Here is a 13,174-nt window from a genome sequence, read left to right as displayed (position 1 = left end):
AAGCAGCAGCCAAGGAGACGGTCCCCAGATCCCCGGCTCCGCACCCAACTCCACACTTCAGCACTTGACAGAAGGCGAACTGGGGTGTGAGGGTGATGAGATGACAAGGAAGACAAGCTCCCGCCCCGGTGGGAATGTTGGTAAAACACAGCGAGAAAAGCACACTGGACGTGCATTATCCCATGTGTGCCTAAGGGGGTTGGTCCATTTGGGTAGGGGAAAGGCCATGCTCGGCTATTCAGTGCATGTTTTTCAAGCCAAGGGTTCCGGGTCCAATCCCAGGAACTGCCCATAAAAAGGCGGGCCTAGCTATATAAAGCTTTGACCTGAATGGCCCAGGGTGGCCCAGTCTGATCAAATCTCAGAGGCTAAGTAGCATCTGAGATTTGATCAGACTGGGCCACCCTGGTATTTGGGTGGGAGACCACCTAGGCAGTCTCAGATTGCTACGCAAAGGCACCCATGGCTTGTACCAGTTTCCCACTGTTATGTCAGGGAGTATTAGTGGATAGTTGAGGGGAGAAGCCCTGGGTAGTGTGAACTGTGTTCTGTGTACTTGGTTTCCTTTCCTTTCTGCCATAAGGTCTTATCTCAAGTTTTCCCAGAGGGATGTTATGTCTTTCATCTGACTGGGCTGTTTTGCATTCAGACTGGAATTGAGGGGGGCTGATGGGTGGAAAGGGATATAAGCCCCCCATTGCCATCTTTCCTTTGTGTTGGCAAAGTTTGGTAGGGCCTACTCGCCACTTTCAATACATTGACCTTTGCACCAAGTCGAGGTTTCTTATTGTGGCAATCGATAGGAACCTCACACAAACCGCCTCTGATCATCTCTTGCCTTGAAAATCTTACAGTGTCGCCAATAAGATGGCTGTGACTTGGTGACATTTTCCACCAAAAATAACATCGCTGTGAGGTTTAGGGATGGGCATGAAACAGCTTGCAAACAGAAGTTCGTCATAAGTTTTGTTTGCTAAGCGATGAACCCAAATGGGAAAGCCACCACAAAAGTCTATGAATCTTAAGGCTGTTTATAGTGGTTCCTCCAGGGAGCGGCGGGCAATAAATTCAACAACAACAACAACAATAATAAATTGCAATAAAGCAATGGGTTTAAATGGCTCGGAGCCATTTAAACCCCTGCTTTCTGCTCCCCACCACTCAGCTGTTTGGTTTAACTGGCTCCTGGAGGCATTTAAACCCCAGCTTTCTCCCCAGTCCGTCGCAGAAATGAAGGAAGATGTCCCCCAACAGTTTATGGTATCATTGCGCCTTTATTTTATACACATATATATTTTTTATTTATTTGCATATATAAAACGCGACACTCACAGTCGACAGCACCACACTGAAAGTGAAACAGGCAGAAAAGAAGCCGATATTGTTGGTAAACTCTACATGAAACCTACAAGGCACAGGCAGACAGAAATGGTACTTTAAAAAATACATAGAAATCAGCCCTAAAAAAAGAGGAGGTTTGCAAGGGTATTGTGTGGGGAAGCAACACTGTCTCTTAATGTCAAGTCCCCTAGGATGATGACTTTAAAAAAAAATGACTGGAATGGCAACCTAAAAAAAAATCCAAAAGGACACATTTAACACTTTGTTGAACATATGTTTTCAATTGCACTGGTTTATCGGCAAGGGGGAAAAATTACGCAGATTTCTTTTGGACACAAGAGGCCCACAAAGCTTTTGATTTTCTTAAAGGCACAGTTCCTTTTATTAACTACATTTCACTGTAATACACAGTACACATTCCTTTAAGCACCACAAAACCAAAGCTTTTTAATTCTAAGAAGTTTCAAGCCAAGTGCTGTTTTTTGGTGAGGCAGTAGCCATATCACTGGCCTCCAAGGCCTGAAAATGGATGAGTGTCTTTTTATTCTGCCTCACTGCCAATAAAATACTGTTTGGTTTTGCTTAACCTACTGCTGGTTCCCCCCCCCCCCCTGAGAATTAAGGCATTGACGAAATTAACTGTACCCACACATAGGGTTGGATCCTTCCCCTAAGTTGAACAACACAACTCTGTGGTGTTTAGCCTTTCTCCAAGGGAGAAAGATTTCTTCTGTTTGTTGAAGGAAGAAACAAACTCGGTAGAAAGAAGATCCAACCCATATACTTTTAAAGAATTATGTGACTTCCCTTGCACAAAAGGTTTCAGGTAAGGAAGTCGACACCTGGAATACCCACCAAGCGGATATGGATTTTTAAACAATACTCCATAACTCATATTTTGAAGGCTTCCTCTAACCATAAACTTTTCCCTGGTGTGTTAAAGCAAACGTCTTGAAAACTAGCCCTGTAACACTGTTTCTATACAGTCCCCATCCGTTTCAGTAAGGCCTGGATGGGAGAATTGCCATAGCTAATTATCCCTTCGGATCTCAGACACGAACAAGTAGATATCTTCGTTGCGTTAACGAGTAGCTAAGAAGTGCGTTCAGCACAGAAAGGGGAACACAGCTCTTTTGCACGGTGTGAAGATTACACTCACTGCTTTGCAAATCTCTAACATGGAAGCAATTTGTTTTTACTGCCAAAGTAATATAACCAGATACGCCGCTCTCCTTTCCCATAAAAGGAGGATGCTCGGAAGACCTTGGCATCCACCAGGATCCCTCAACCCAACCATGAATCATAGAATCATAGAGTTGGAAGGGGCCATACAGGCCATCTAGTCCAACCCCCTGCTCAATGCAGGATCAGCCCAAAGCATCCTAAAGCATCCAAGAAAAGTGTGTATCCAACCTTTGCTTGAAGACTGCCAGTGAGGGGGAGCTCACCACCTCCTTAGGCAGCCTATTACACTGCTGAACTCCTGCCATCTGGAACAGGACAAGATGGAGGAGAAATTTCACTCACACATCTGTATTAAGGCAGAGACCCTACTACACCCACCTAGTAGACCGGCAGAAACGCAGCAAGCTGGCAGACTGGACAGAGAGCAGACATGAGGGCTGGAAGCTTGTGGGGGCAAGCACAAAGACGGAAAGACTCAAAGTATAGTGGAGAAAGGGCCACCCATGAACTGGGTAACAGATATGCAAGGGACACCCGGGAAAGGCTACATTCAAAAAAAAGGACGTGCTTTGAGTGGAAACAGCCACACGCCCCTCCACCAAGAAGAAGTTCTTCTGAATCTTGTAGCTCTTAGCTGGTTGCCGTTGAGGATGGCCAAAAGATCTACATCCCAAAGGTTTCAGCAAGGACAAGGCAGAGGGCGATGGGCAACAAGGGAGAGGAGAGGATGCAGGGGCCACGCAGCAGGAGATGAATGGCAGGCCAAAAGGGAGTGGGAGGGGAGACTGGACAGCAAAAAAATGAGAGTAACAAGCATGTTTCAAGTGAATGGTGGACGGGGAAACCAGAAAGCTGCACTGAGAAGGCTGGAAAGAAGAAAGGAGGGAAAAGCAGAAAGGTGCGGACACACAAAAAAAGGGAGCAGGGAATAGAAATGCTGATAAGAAACAGAAATGTGAAAACAGAAGGGGAAACAGGACCAAAGCACTTTTATCCCCACCCCTTTCGGTTTTAATCCCTCCCTCCCGACCCTTCCTGCCCAGCCATTCGCTGCCTCCCACGCCTGTCTACCCCTGGATGAAGATCAGCCGAGCGGAATACACCAGGTCAGCAAGGTACACCAGCAGATTGAGGGCCGTCAGGACCGCGATGGTAACGTCCTGGTCCCACCTGCAGAAACCAGAACCAGAACAATACCGCTGGGGGTGTCCGCCGTGCTTCCGGTCAAAGTGATAGATGGGCCAGATGACGGTGGCCGTGGCGTACATGAGCACGGCCAAGAGGGTGTAGGCGCTGAGGAAGGTGTTGAAGGCGCACGGCAGCCAGCCGGTGCACTCGCCGATGCAAAGGATGATGACCACCAGCGAGAGGATGAAACAGATGCAGTAGACGGCCACGCACCACTTGAGGGCATCTGCCCTCTCGTAGTCGACCTTGTCAAGGAAGACAAAGATGATGCAGGCAATGAAGGTCTCCACCACCTTGAGGAGCCCAGGGACGGTGGCCATGTAGCCCGTGACCTCCCCTGGCTTGGCTTTGGTCATGGTGACCTCGGTGGAGTAGGCCAAGCAAGCAAGGCAAGAGAAGACCGTGGCGGCGATACGGTACCCGCGATCTTCCCGACTGGCGTACGAATTCTGGATGTAGGCCACGGGGAAGATGATGGAGGCGGAAAGGCACAGCAAGGTGGCGTACATGGCGAAGGTGATGGGGAAATTCCGCCAGGAGACCGGCACACGGTGCTGGAGGCCGATAAACTCCACCAGCAAGATGATGAGGGTGACGGCGAAGCAAAAGCACCAGGCGAACATGCACCAGTCCCCGTAATGTTGTCGATCCTGGAGCGTCTTGCCCTCATGGGCCACCAGGCTGAAGGCCACGCAGGTGAAGATGACTTCCAAGATGCGGATGATGCCCAGATGAGACGTCAGGGCGCTGGTGTTGCCCACGGATTTCGAACGTGTGACCGGCATGGTTGGAAGAGCTGGAGAAAAGAGAGACATAATGCGAGATGTTGAGACGGAGGAGTCTGCGGCCTAGCGAGCCACGCGCCGGACTTGGTTGTGGAAGATCCGACCTCTACCGAGGGTCAAAAACAGACCAGGGCCCATTCTGATTCTGCACACGCTAGATGATGGGCTTTCAATGCACTTTCGAAGTAGACTTTCCTGTTCTGCACGGAAGAATCCAGCTGCAAAAGCACATTGAAAGTGCATTATCCTGTGTGTGCGGAATGGGACCAGGAACAATGAGATCTGTGGTTGGATCTTCCCTCTTTTAAAGCTATTTCAGCCACGATGGACTTCAGGTTTGATCTGGGGCCACATGAGGATTTAATTCTTCTGCCCCTTTCATGGTTTTATTCATCAAGACTGCTCCACCCACTTTTAAACTTAAAAGAGAAAAAGATGGGCAAAAAACCCCCCTAAGGCACTGGTGGAACACAGAGTTTTGAGAGGGGAAACCATACTGAGATGGAAGATCCTGTTGTCTCCTCCCTGTATATACAGCTTTATAAAAGGGCTTTCTCAACCAGGGTTGCCTCCTTATGCCTCCTTATGTTTCCTCCAATGGGGGAGTTTGAGTTCCGGAAAATGGCAAGTGAGGGAAAATTTCACCGTCCCCTCTTTTGGGTCCCAAACCAGACCCTTCCACAAATGTTAGTTACTAAGGAAGTTACTGCCCTGCCTGCTCCTTAGAAGGCCAGATCCTGAAGATGAAACTCAAATACTTTGGCCACCTCATGAGAAGGAAGGACTCCCTGGAGAAGAGCCTAATGCTGGGAGCGATCGAGGGCAAAAGAAGAAGGGGACGACAGAGAATGAGGTGGCTGGATGGAGTCACTGAAGCAGTCGGTGCAAACTTAAATGGACTCTGGGGAATGGCAAAGGACAGGAAGGCCTGGAGGATCATTGTCCATGGGGTCGCGATGGGTCGGACACAACTTCGCACCTAACAACAACAAAGGAAGTTACTGGAGGTACTACAGGAACATCTTATTTATTACTTTATACCCCGCTTTTCACTGCCCGCTTACAATTGCCTCCCCTTCTTCTCCGCACAACAGACACCCTGTGAGGGAGGTGAGGCTGAGAGAGCTCCAAGAGAACTGCTCTGTGGGAACAGCACTACTGGGGCTGTGAGTCGCCCAAGGTCCAAAGTAAGATGGCAGTGAGGTCCTTTCCCTCCCTAAGCCCCACCCTCCTCAGGCTGCACCCCCTGGCGGCAGTGCTTGGAGCTGGCAGAGCTAGGTTCGAATCTCCGCTCTGCCATGGGAGTTGGCTGTGTGACTTTGGGCCAATCACATGCCCTCAGCTCTAAACTATCTTACAGGGCTGCTGGTAGCCATTTTCTCCAGGTGAGCTGCTCTCCATCACCTGTAGATTGATGGTAATGCTAAGAAACCTCCAGCCCCACCTAGAGATTGGCACCTCCAGTCCCTAGGACCAAAACCCAGCTCAATAAACATTCACAGAAGGAAACATTCAGAAGGAAATCTGAATCCCAACCTTCCAGACCTCCAGCCTGATAACAGGGCTCAACCAAAACACCTGCTCAACCAACTGTGGCTAAATAGGAGAAAATACCTGCCGGTTATCCGGGAGGGAGGCACCTGTAAATCACAAGGGAATGGACGTGGTGTTTTCATTTGACGGTTTTAGGCCAGCTGCTGCGTCACAAATGACTCAAGCAGGTGTGTGCAGCCATGCTGGCTGATTTATCGACAGCCCAAATACCATTGTGTGGGAACGGACCCAAAATACGCGCACAAGTAGGTAAAGGTTTATCTCCTCATGCTCAAGGGCAATGCGGGACAGCCGTTTGCCAGCAGCTGCTACAATCGCACAGGAAGTTCAACAGGAAGTCGCTCAGACAAGTGGCACTTCTTAGCACACAGGGCTGGCTCACTTATTGTTTTAAACCTTCCGACTGGGGAGGGACCCTTGAAATATTTAGCAGGCCTCGGGAAACCCTGGAAGTGGTGGTTGCCCCCCTTTAGAGAAGTCGGTGTGGAAGTAACATGCGGGTGCCAGCCAGCCCATCAATCAATCAATCAATCAATCAATCAATCAATCAATCAATCATTTACCTGTTTTTCATTGTGCAGAAAGAGAGTAAGCCGGTAGAGTGACATTAGACGTCAGCTCCAGTGACATGTTGGAGGCTGTACAAACTACTGGGAAAGGTTGCATAACCCCTGGGGAGCTCTCGCGTAACCCTTGCCTCACACTGTCCCCTTTTCTGATCCCACCAGTCTGGTTGCACATCTTACGTCATCCTCAGCAGAGAGAACCGTTTATTTATTTGGCTTTTATCCTGGCCTTTTATCTTCACAACAACCCTATGAGGTAGAACAGTCTAAGCGTGTGACTGGCCAAAGGTCACAGTAAACCTCAGCACTGGGCAGAAATTGGACAACCGGGTACCCTCCCTGACACATCCGGCGATAATAAATTCAGATCGGTTTCTGGGTCAGTCTGCGGCTGCAAAGATCCAGTGGGAAACAAAAGGTGTATTCCCTTTTTGTGCCACTTGTCCTTCGTTTTTATTTGGGGGTCTCCAAGAAATAGTTTTATTTATTTACTTATTTGGATTTTTGCCTTTGTGCATCATGCATCCCCCATCAAAGAGACGGGCCACACCCTCTTCTCCTCCGGACATGGTTGGCTAGCTGCCGGACTCAAAAACCGTCAGCACGCAGCACTGCCTCCGTTATTTTGTTTTCCTCTCTGGGTTATTTTGGGCAAGCCGCGAAATACCACGGAATAGGGGTGAATTGATTCCAGCCGTGTACGCTCTATTTATGTGGGCTCAGAGCCTCGTGGTTCTCCAACGTGTTTTCAATTCTACATAATCAGATTTGTAGCCGAGCTAATCTGAGTCCAACTAATCTGTGTCAAGTGACCAGTCGTAGGCGCTCCTGCTTAAGAACTAATTCAAAAGTTTGTCTGGCCGGACCAAGGTCCGATAAGGCGGCTGGAGAGCAGGGGGAATTACAACCAATCCCCTGATTTCCAAGGCCCGTTCCCATGGAGAAAACGGTCGCTTTGGAGGGTGGACTCTGACATCACATCCTGCTGAGGCCCCTCCCCTCCCCAAACCCCTCCCCCTCCCCAGGCTCCATCCCCAAACATCCTGGAATTTCCCAAGCCAGAGTTGCGAACCCGACTAAATCCAGTTATTCTGAGCAAAACTTGGAGCAATCACAAGATGGCTCACAAGCTGAATGGGATCCACTACCTGCTCACTCCTGCCATTCAGTTCACATGGCCTGGGATCGTACCACAAATCAGACTCCTCATTCGAAGGAAGGAAGGAAGGAAGGAAGGAAGGAAGGAAGGAAGGAAGGAAGGAAGGAAGGAAGGAAGGAAGGAAGGAAGGAAGGAAGGAAGGAAGGAAGGAAGGAAGGAAGGAAGGAAGGGTCGTAGCAAATTGTGAAGCCTCAGGAGAAGGGGTACCCCAGGAAATTGTCTCCTATGTTAAATTAGGGAGTGTCGAACATGAGCCAGCGTTTATTGTTGGAAACACTTCCTCATCTGGCGTTCCCTCCGGGGGCTGCAGCTGGACCGGCGCTGGGGTCTGGAAAAGGCCGAGCGCTCCCCGGGAGGAGGGCCGAGGAAGAGCTGGCTGCACTGTTCTCCATATAAGGCCGGGAGCAAATCCCCGTTTGCCTAGCGTGGAACATTTGGTTTCAATCAGCGCTCACTTCTGAGCGGAGGAAAAGAAAAGACAAACACAGCACCGCTCCTTCTGGGGCCCAGAGCCAGGCCTGTCGTCTCCCTTCTGGGCCGCCCTCCCGGACGGACAGGGTTCCCAGCGCCTCTCTGCCTCCTGTCCTCTTCCAGCCACCCGGCCAGCGTCCCCACCGGCCGAATCCCACACGCTCAGGCCATCGTTTGCACTCTCCTGGGAGATTCGGAAACCGAGCCCTCCGGACTGGCCTTGCCAAGCTGCTGTGGGTGGGTGTGGGGAAGAGAACGGAGAAAAACAGGGAAGCAGATGGGGCCGCAGTGGAAATGTTAGCAGAGGCCTTTTTTTGTCTTTCCAATCCCGTTTAATAATCCTTCATTACCTAGAAGTCGTAACATGTTTGTTTGCGATTAGCATGCCCCAGGCGCACGCAGTTCCCCTTCCAGGCTGGGAGAAAGTGGAAGGCTGGCCATTTTTTTCTTTCTCCAGGGGATGACTTTAAAGTGATGTCATTCATAATTAAGCAAAATGGAGCTTAATTGTGCTTGCCCGACTTATCGGGACGGTTGACGTGTCGGAGATTTCCCCACCCCCATCTTTCCAAAATATGTGCCGCTTTTGCGGCTTTTTTCCACAGACTGTGGTGATGTCTTCACCAATAAGGCCCGGACTTAGCCCGGCTGCTTCTTCCATTTCCCCTCAGGCCGTTTTTGTGTCAGAAACCAGCTCTGCCCGAGTTGGTTTTATGGGCGTGGAACGATTTATGGCCGTTCCTCCCACCGCGTCAACTTTCCCTTTTAAACGGCTACCTCAGGAGACGCACATTTTCAAAGTCACAAAATCAAACAGTGGGGAGACGGATGTGAGGTCATGCCGCCCTACCCACGCCCTCGTAATCTGGTGATCTTTTCAGAGGGCAGTCGTGTTGGGCCCAGATTCAATTCGAGGCCCAGAGCAGCTTAGAAACCTGCAAGAGTTAACAATAAACCACTCTGATTCAATAGCAATATGGATTAAGCTGGAAGAATTACCCCCCCCCCCGAGCAACAGTTCTCAACTTATTCCTAAGCGTGGGTGAGCAAAAAAATAACACCCTCTTCTTATTTTTCCAATGCCTGAAGTGGAACAGTACCAGCGTTCAAGCACGGCTGCACGATAAATCACAACTATCGGAGGCCTTTAAAATATTTTACTAGCCAGCCTGCCCGTCTGCCCACATATAACTGTTATTTGTGGTTATTTGTGATCGCTATCTCCCTTATTGGCCACAATGTATGCTAGGATCGGTCATCTGAGAAAACTGGGCAAGGCACAGAGAATCTGGTGAACAGGAGCGGCTGGGGGATTAAATGGCTCCAAGACATTTCACCCCCTGCTTTCTGCTCCTCGCCTCGTTTGGCAGCCAGCTGAAAGCAAGGAGGTAATTGCAGCCATTTCATCCCCTGCTTTCTCCTCCCCATCACTCAGCTTTTCATGAGGAGCAGAAAGCAGGGGTTTAAATGGCTTGGAGCCATTTCAGCCTCTGCTTTCTGATCTTCACAAACCACTACAAATTGCTTCAGAATTCATGGAAGTTCATGGCAGCTCCTCAGCTCCTTCACGAGCCAAGGACTAGCTAAAATGTTTGACGAACGTTAGTTCGTGAGCAGGTTTGTGCCCATCCCTAATCTTCAACATTGTGTCTTTGGGCACCATAGCAATTGTTCACAGACACCTTTCCTGGTGAACACCAAGAGTTTTTAGAGTGTGGGCGGGGCCAGGTAGGGCTTTTGACCAATATGGCTTCTGACCGGCGGTGCAGATTTTTAAAAAATGTTCCTTTGGCAGCAGTGTTTACCACCACACAAGCTTTTTACTTAAGATAAGCCTCAGCAGCCATGATATCTCTGGCTCTGCCTGTTGTGGCAGCCATTTTGTGGCTGCGTCTGCCATCCTGGGTCAGAATTCCAACTCTGCCTGCAGGTTCAAAAAAGGTGGGGATCCCTAGGTTAGAACAATGACGTTGAGAAAAACCAGAAAATCCAGCCGGTTCCAAAAATAATGGGAAGGCAGGATTTGAACCGAGAGCAACAGAGTTTGAAGGAGGTTCAAAGCACAGGGGTTGGGGAAATTTTGCAGTAGTTCGAAGTTTCCAGATGAATGGAACGCTTTGGGTTCTCTTGTTCTTTTAAGCGTGCGAGCCTCGACATTTTCCAAACGCTTCTTCCTCAAAACTACATAAAGATTTCTCAAATGGCAAAGCATGACGCAGGCCCCAAGGCGCTCCAAAGAAAGATCATATATTTTGAAATAAATAGACTGGTGGGGGGCTTCCCTTGTGGAGTAGGGAAAGGGAAGGCGGGGAAGAAGCAGGGTTAATTTTGCAAAAAACAGTTGTTGTAAAAGCTGTGATTCCCCCCTCCTCTCCCCCCCCCCGGATTGCAACAATGTCTATTAATGGAGTTGAATAGTTTAAAATACAGTTGAGGGACACTCCCTGTACTCTGTCCGGAAGGCCAGGCTTGCAAATAACGGCTCCGTAAACAGCCCCTTGTGACAGAGGGAGGCTTTCACAAATACGAACAGATAACCTCCCCATCGACAGGCCACAAATGACTAACCGAGTAATCCTTAAACCAGAGCCTCAAATTCCATGTTTTATTGGATCCCTGTTTGCTCATGTTGTACTTTTTAAAAGGGGCGTGGGATTTTGGGATTTAATCTTGCAAGTCAGATGAGTGGTACAATACACCGGCTGTCAGGAGCCACTGCAAGTGGGGAGGAGGCTGTTTAAAATCCCAAACACTCCCAAAAGTTCTGAATGCCTGCCCCTGATTTTGGAGATTTCCCACCCACCTGACAATTGGCAGCTGGCCCTGAGGCACATTAACTGGATCTGTGTCCCCTATGAATCATACTATATAGCAGGAGGGTCCAGACTGTGGCTCTCCAGATGACCATGGACTACACTTCCCATGAGCCCCTGCCAATGTGTGCAGCAGTGGCTCATGGGAATTGTAGTCCGTCGCCATCGGGAGAGGCACAGTCTGCTACATCGGAAAGAGGGGTGCCAAGAAACAAGAAAACGAATGTCCTCCCACGAGGGAGCTGGCCCAGAGACACACCTGCCGTCCACACACACACATCATGCACCCATGTTCAACTAATTACACGCATCTCCTCCTCACACCACAACTGGACACGTTTGCCCAAATCCGGATGCATTGCAATTCCTTACACCCTTGGGATCTACCCGCACAAACGCACAGTCACAGCCACTGCAACCTGGCAAGGAGGCGCATCTGCCCCAGTGTTCCCAGTGTCCAGCTTTACTTCTGAGTAGGAGCACAGGAAGCCGGGCCCTCCCCTGCAGGCACAGATCCTGCCTCACCCAGCCCTGGCTCGCCAGCCGAGGGACCGCAGGAGGGGCGCCCGGGCCAATCCCATCCCGGGAAGCGCCGACCACTCCTCCAGCGCGCCGGACCGGGCTTGGATCGCTCCCTCCGCCCTCCCCAAAAAGGCCACAGGTTTCCGAGGGGTGTGCGCTGCAATCTAAAGCAGCCACGCAACTAAGTTCAACAAAACTCTGCAAGTCAACCCAAAAACAGGGGGCGCGTCTTCCTTCCCACCCGATCGAAGGCCCCGGACCCCCCCCCCAACCCCCCTCTCCTCCGAGAGCCCCGCAGGGGAGCCTCCCACCGCCCCCTCGCTCGCCCGGTTGCCGACCCTGGCCCAAGAGACTTACTTGCCGGGAGAGGCGAGGCGGAGGCCCGTGGAGAGGCAGGCGGGAGGGCTGCGAGGCCGGGCGAGGCGAGAGGATGCTTGGATCGCGGGCAAGCGGCGGAGAGCCCGAGGATGGGACGGAGGGCGGAGAGCAGGGTGTGGTCCCTCGCAAGGAGGGAGGGGGGGAGGAGGGAGGGGAGGAGGGGGCGGGGCAGGGGAGGAAAGGGACCGCGTGGGGCTGGCCTGCGGATGGCGTGGCCGGGGGGCCCCAAAAACACGCCCCACCCACCATGACATTGCCGAGCGCTCCGATCAGAGATCCGCCTCCTCCGGCGATTCTCCCGCGGGTTGCCGGAGTTGCACTGCCCCCGAACGTGGAGGTTCCATTGATCCAGTGCGGGAGGGGGGTGGATACTCCGGCGCTTCTCCACCAGCGGGCCTTTGCAATGGCCAAGGTCCTTCCCCACGAAGCAGGAGCAGAGAAGCGACTCATTAACGACCCCCTGGGTTGAAAAAGCCCTTTCTTTTTGAATCTGCTGCCAGGGGGCTTAAGTGGAGGATGCAGGGAGTCCTAGCTTTGGGAGAGAGGGGGGGGGGGTGTTATTATCTTGGGGCTAGTGTTAATTTGACCCTAGCTGGCCTTTTAATTAAAATTATATATTCTTGGGGCTATTCAGGTCTGGATAACCCTCTTTCCTTGTAGGGGAGTCCCCAACACTATTGTGATTTCCCCCATCGGATGATCTTTTTGATTTAGCTGCTCTTTATTTCTCTGCCGTCTTTTTCTGCTGGGTCAGAAATCAGTCCTGGCTTGGCACCCATTACAGGACGACCCCGTTACTTCTTCTCCGCTGGGATTGCCATTCCCCCCTTTCCTAAAGAACAGAGGGTTCATTTCACACATCAAACTCTTCTGCCTTTCCGGGCCAAACCGGGACGGATGGCGGAAAATTTCTGTGATCACAGTAACCGGGAGTGGAAACCCCCATTTCGAATTGGGTGGAGATTTGTTCCTTTTCCCCTCTTGTTTTTATCCTACTTATATATTTACCTGTGTTTTTACTGTTCTGGTCTAAGACCATTTAAATAAACTAAACTAATCAGGGCTATAAGATGGAGGGGATGTAACCTTTCCCACCCTGCATGGAGTCATTTACAGAACCAGCCATGTGTAACCGCAACCATGCAAGCGTTATTAGCTCTGCAAACAAAAATAAAACCTAGATGATAAGCCAAGACAGAAGAAAGCAAAAGG

The 13,174-nt window shown here is 50.6% G+C and overlaps 1 protein-coding gene across 1 annotated transcript; it reads right to left on the bottom strand.

Moving 5' to 3' along the window:
- Positions 1 to 1,254: 1,254 nt before the first annotated feature.
- MYADM (myeloid associated differentiation marker) lies at positions 1,255 to 12,118 on the bottom strand. The gene is made up of 2 exons (XM_077313898.1): positions 11,942 to 12,118; positions 1,255 to 4,510 (listed from the first exon to the last, which is right to left on the bottom strand). The coding sequence occupies exon 2, from the start codon at positions 4,497 to 4,499 to the stop codon at positions 3,594 to 3,596; it is 906 nt and encodes a 301-aa protein (XP_077170013.1). The 5' UTR covers positions 4,500 to 4,510; positions 11,942 to 12,118; the 3' UTR covers positions 1,255 to 3,593.
- Positions 12,119 to 13,174: the final 1,056 nt, after the last annotated feature.

The sequence above is a fragment of the Paroedura picta genome, chromosome 16 (assembly GCF_049243985.1).
Source record: "Paroedura picta isolate Pp20150507F chromosome 16, Ppicta_v3.0, whole genome shotgun sequence".
In the NCBI taxonomy this organism is placed as follows: Eukaryota; Metazoa; Chordata; class Lepidosauria; order Squamata; family Gekkonidae; genus Paroedura; species Paroedura picta.
The sequence above is the reverse complement of the archived record's forward strand: the minus strand, read 5'-3'. Positions and strand labels throughout refer to the sequence as shown.

Excerpts from the sequence above, each read along its gene's own strand:
- MYADM (XM_077313898.1), bottom strand. The coding sequence starts at position 4,499 with ATGCCGGTCACACGTTCGAAATCCGTGGGCAACACCAGCGCCCTGACG.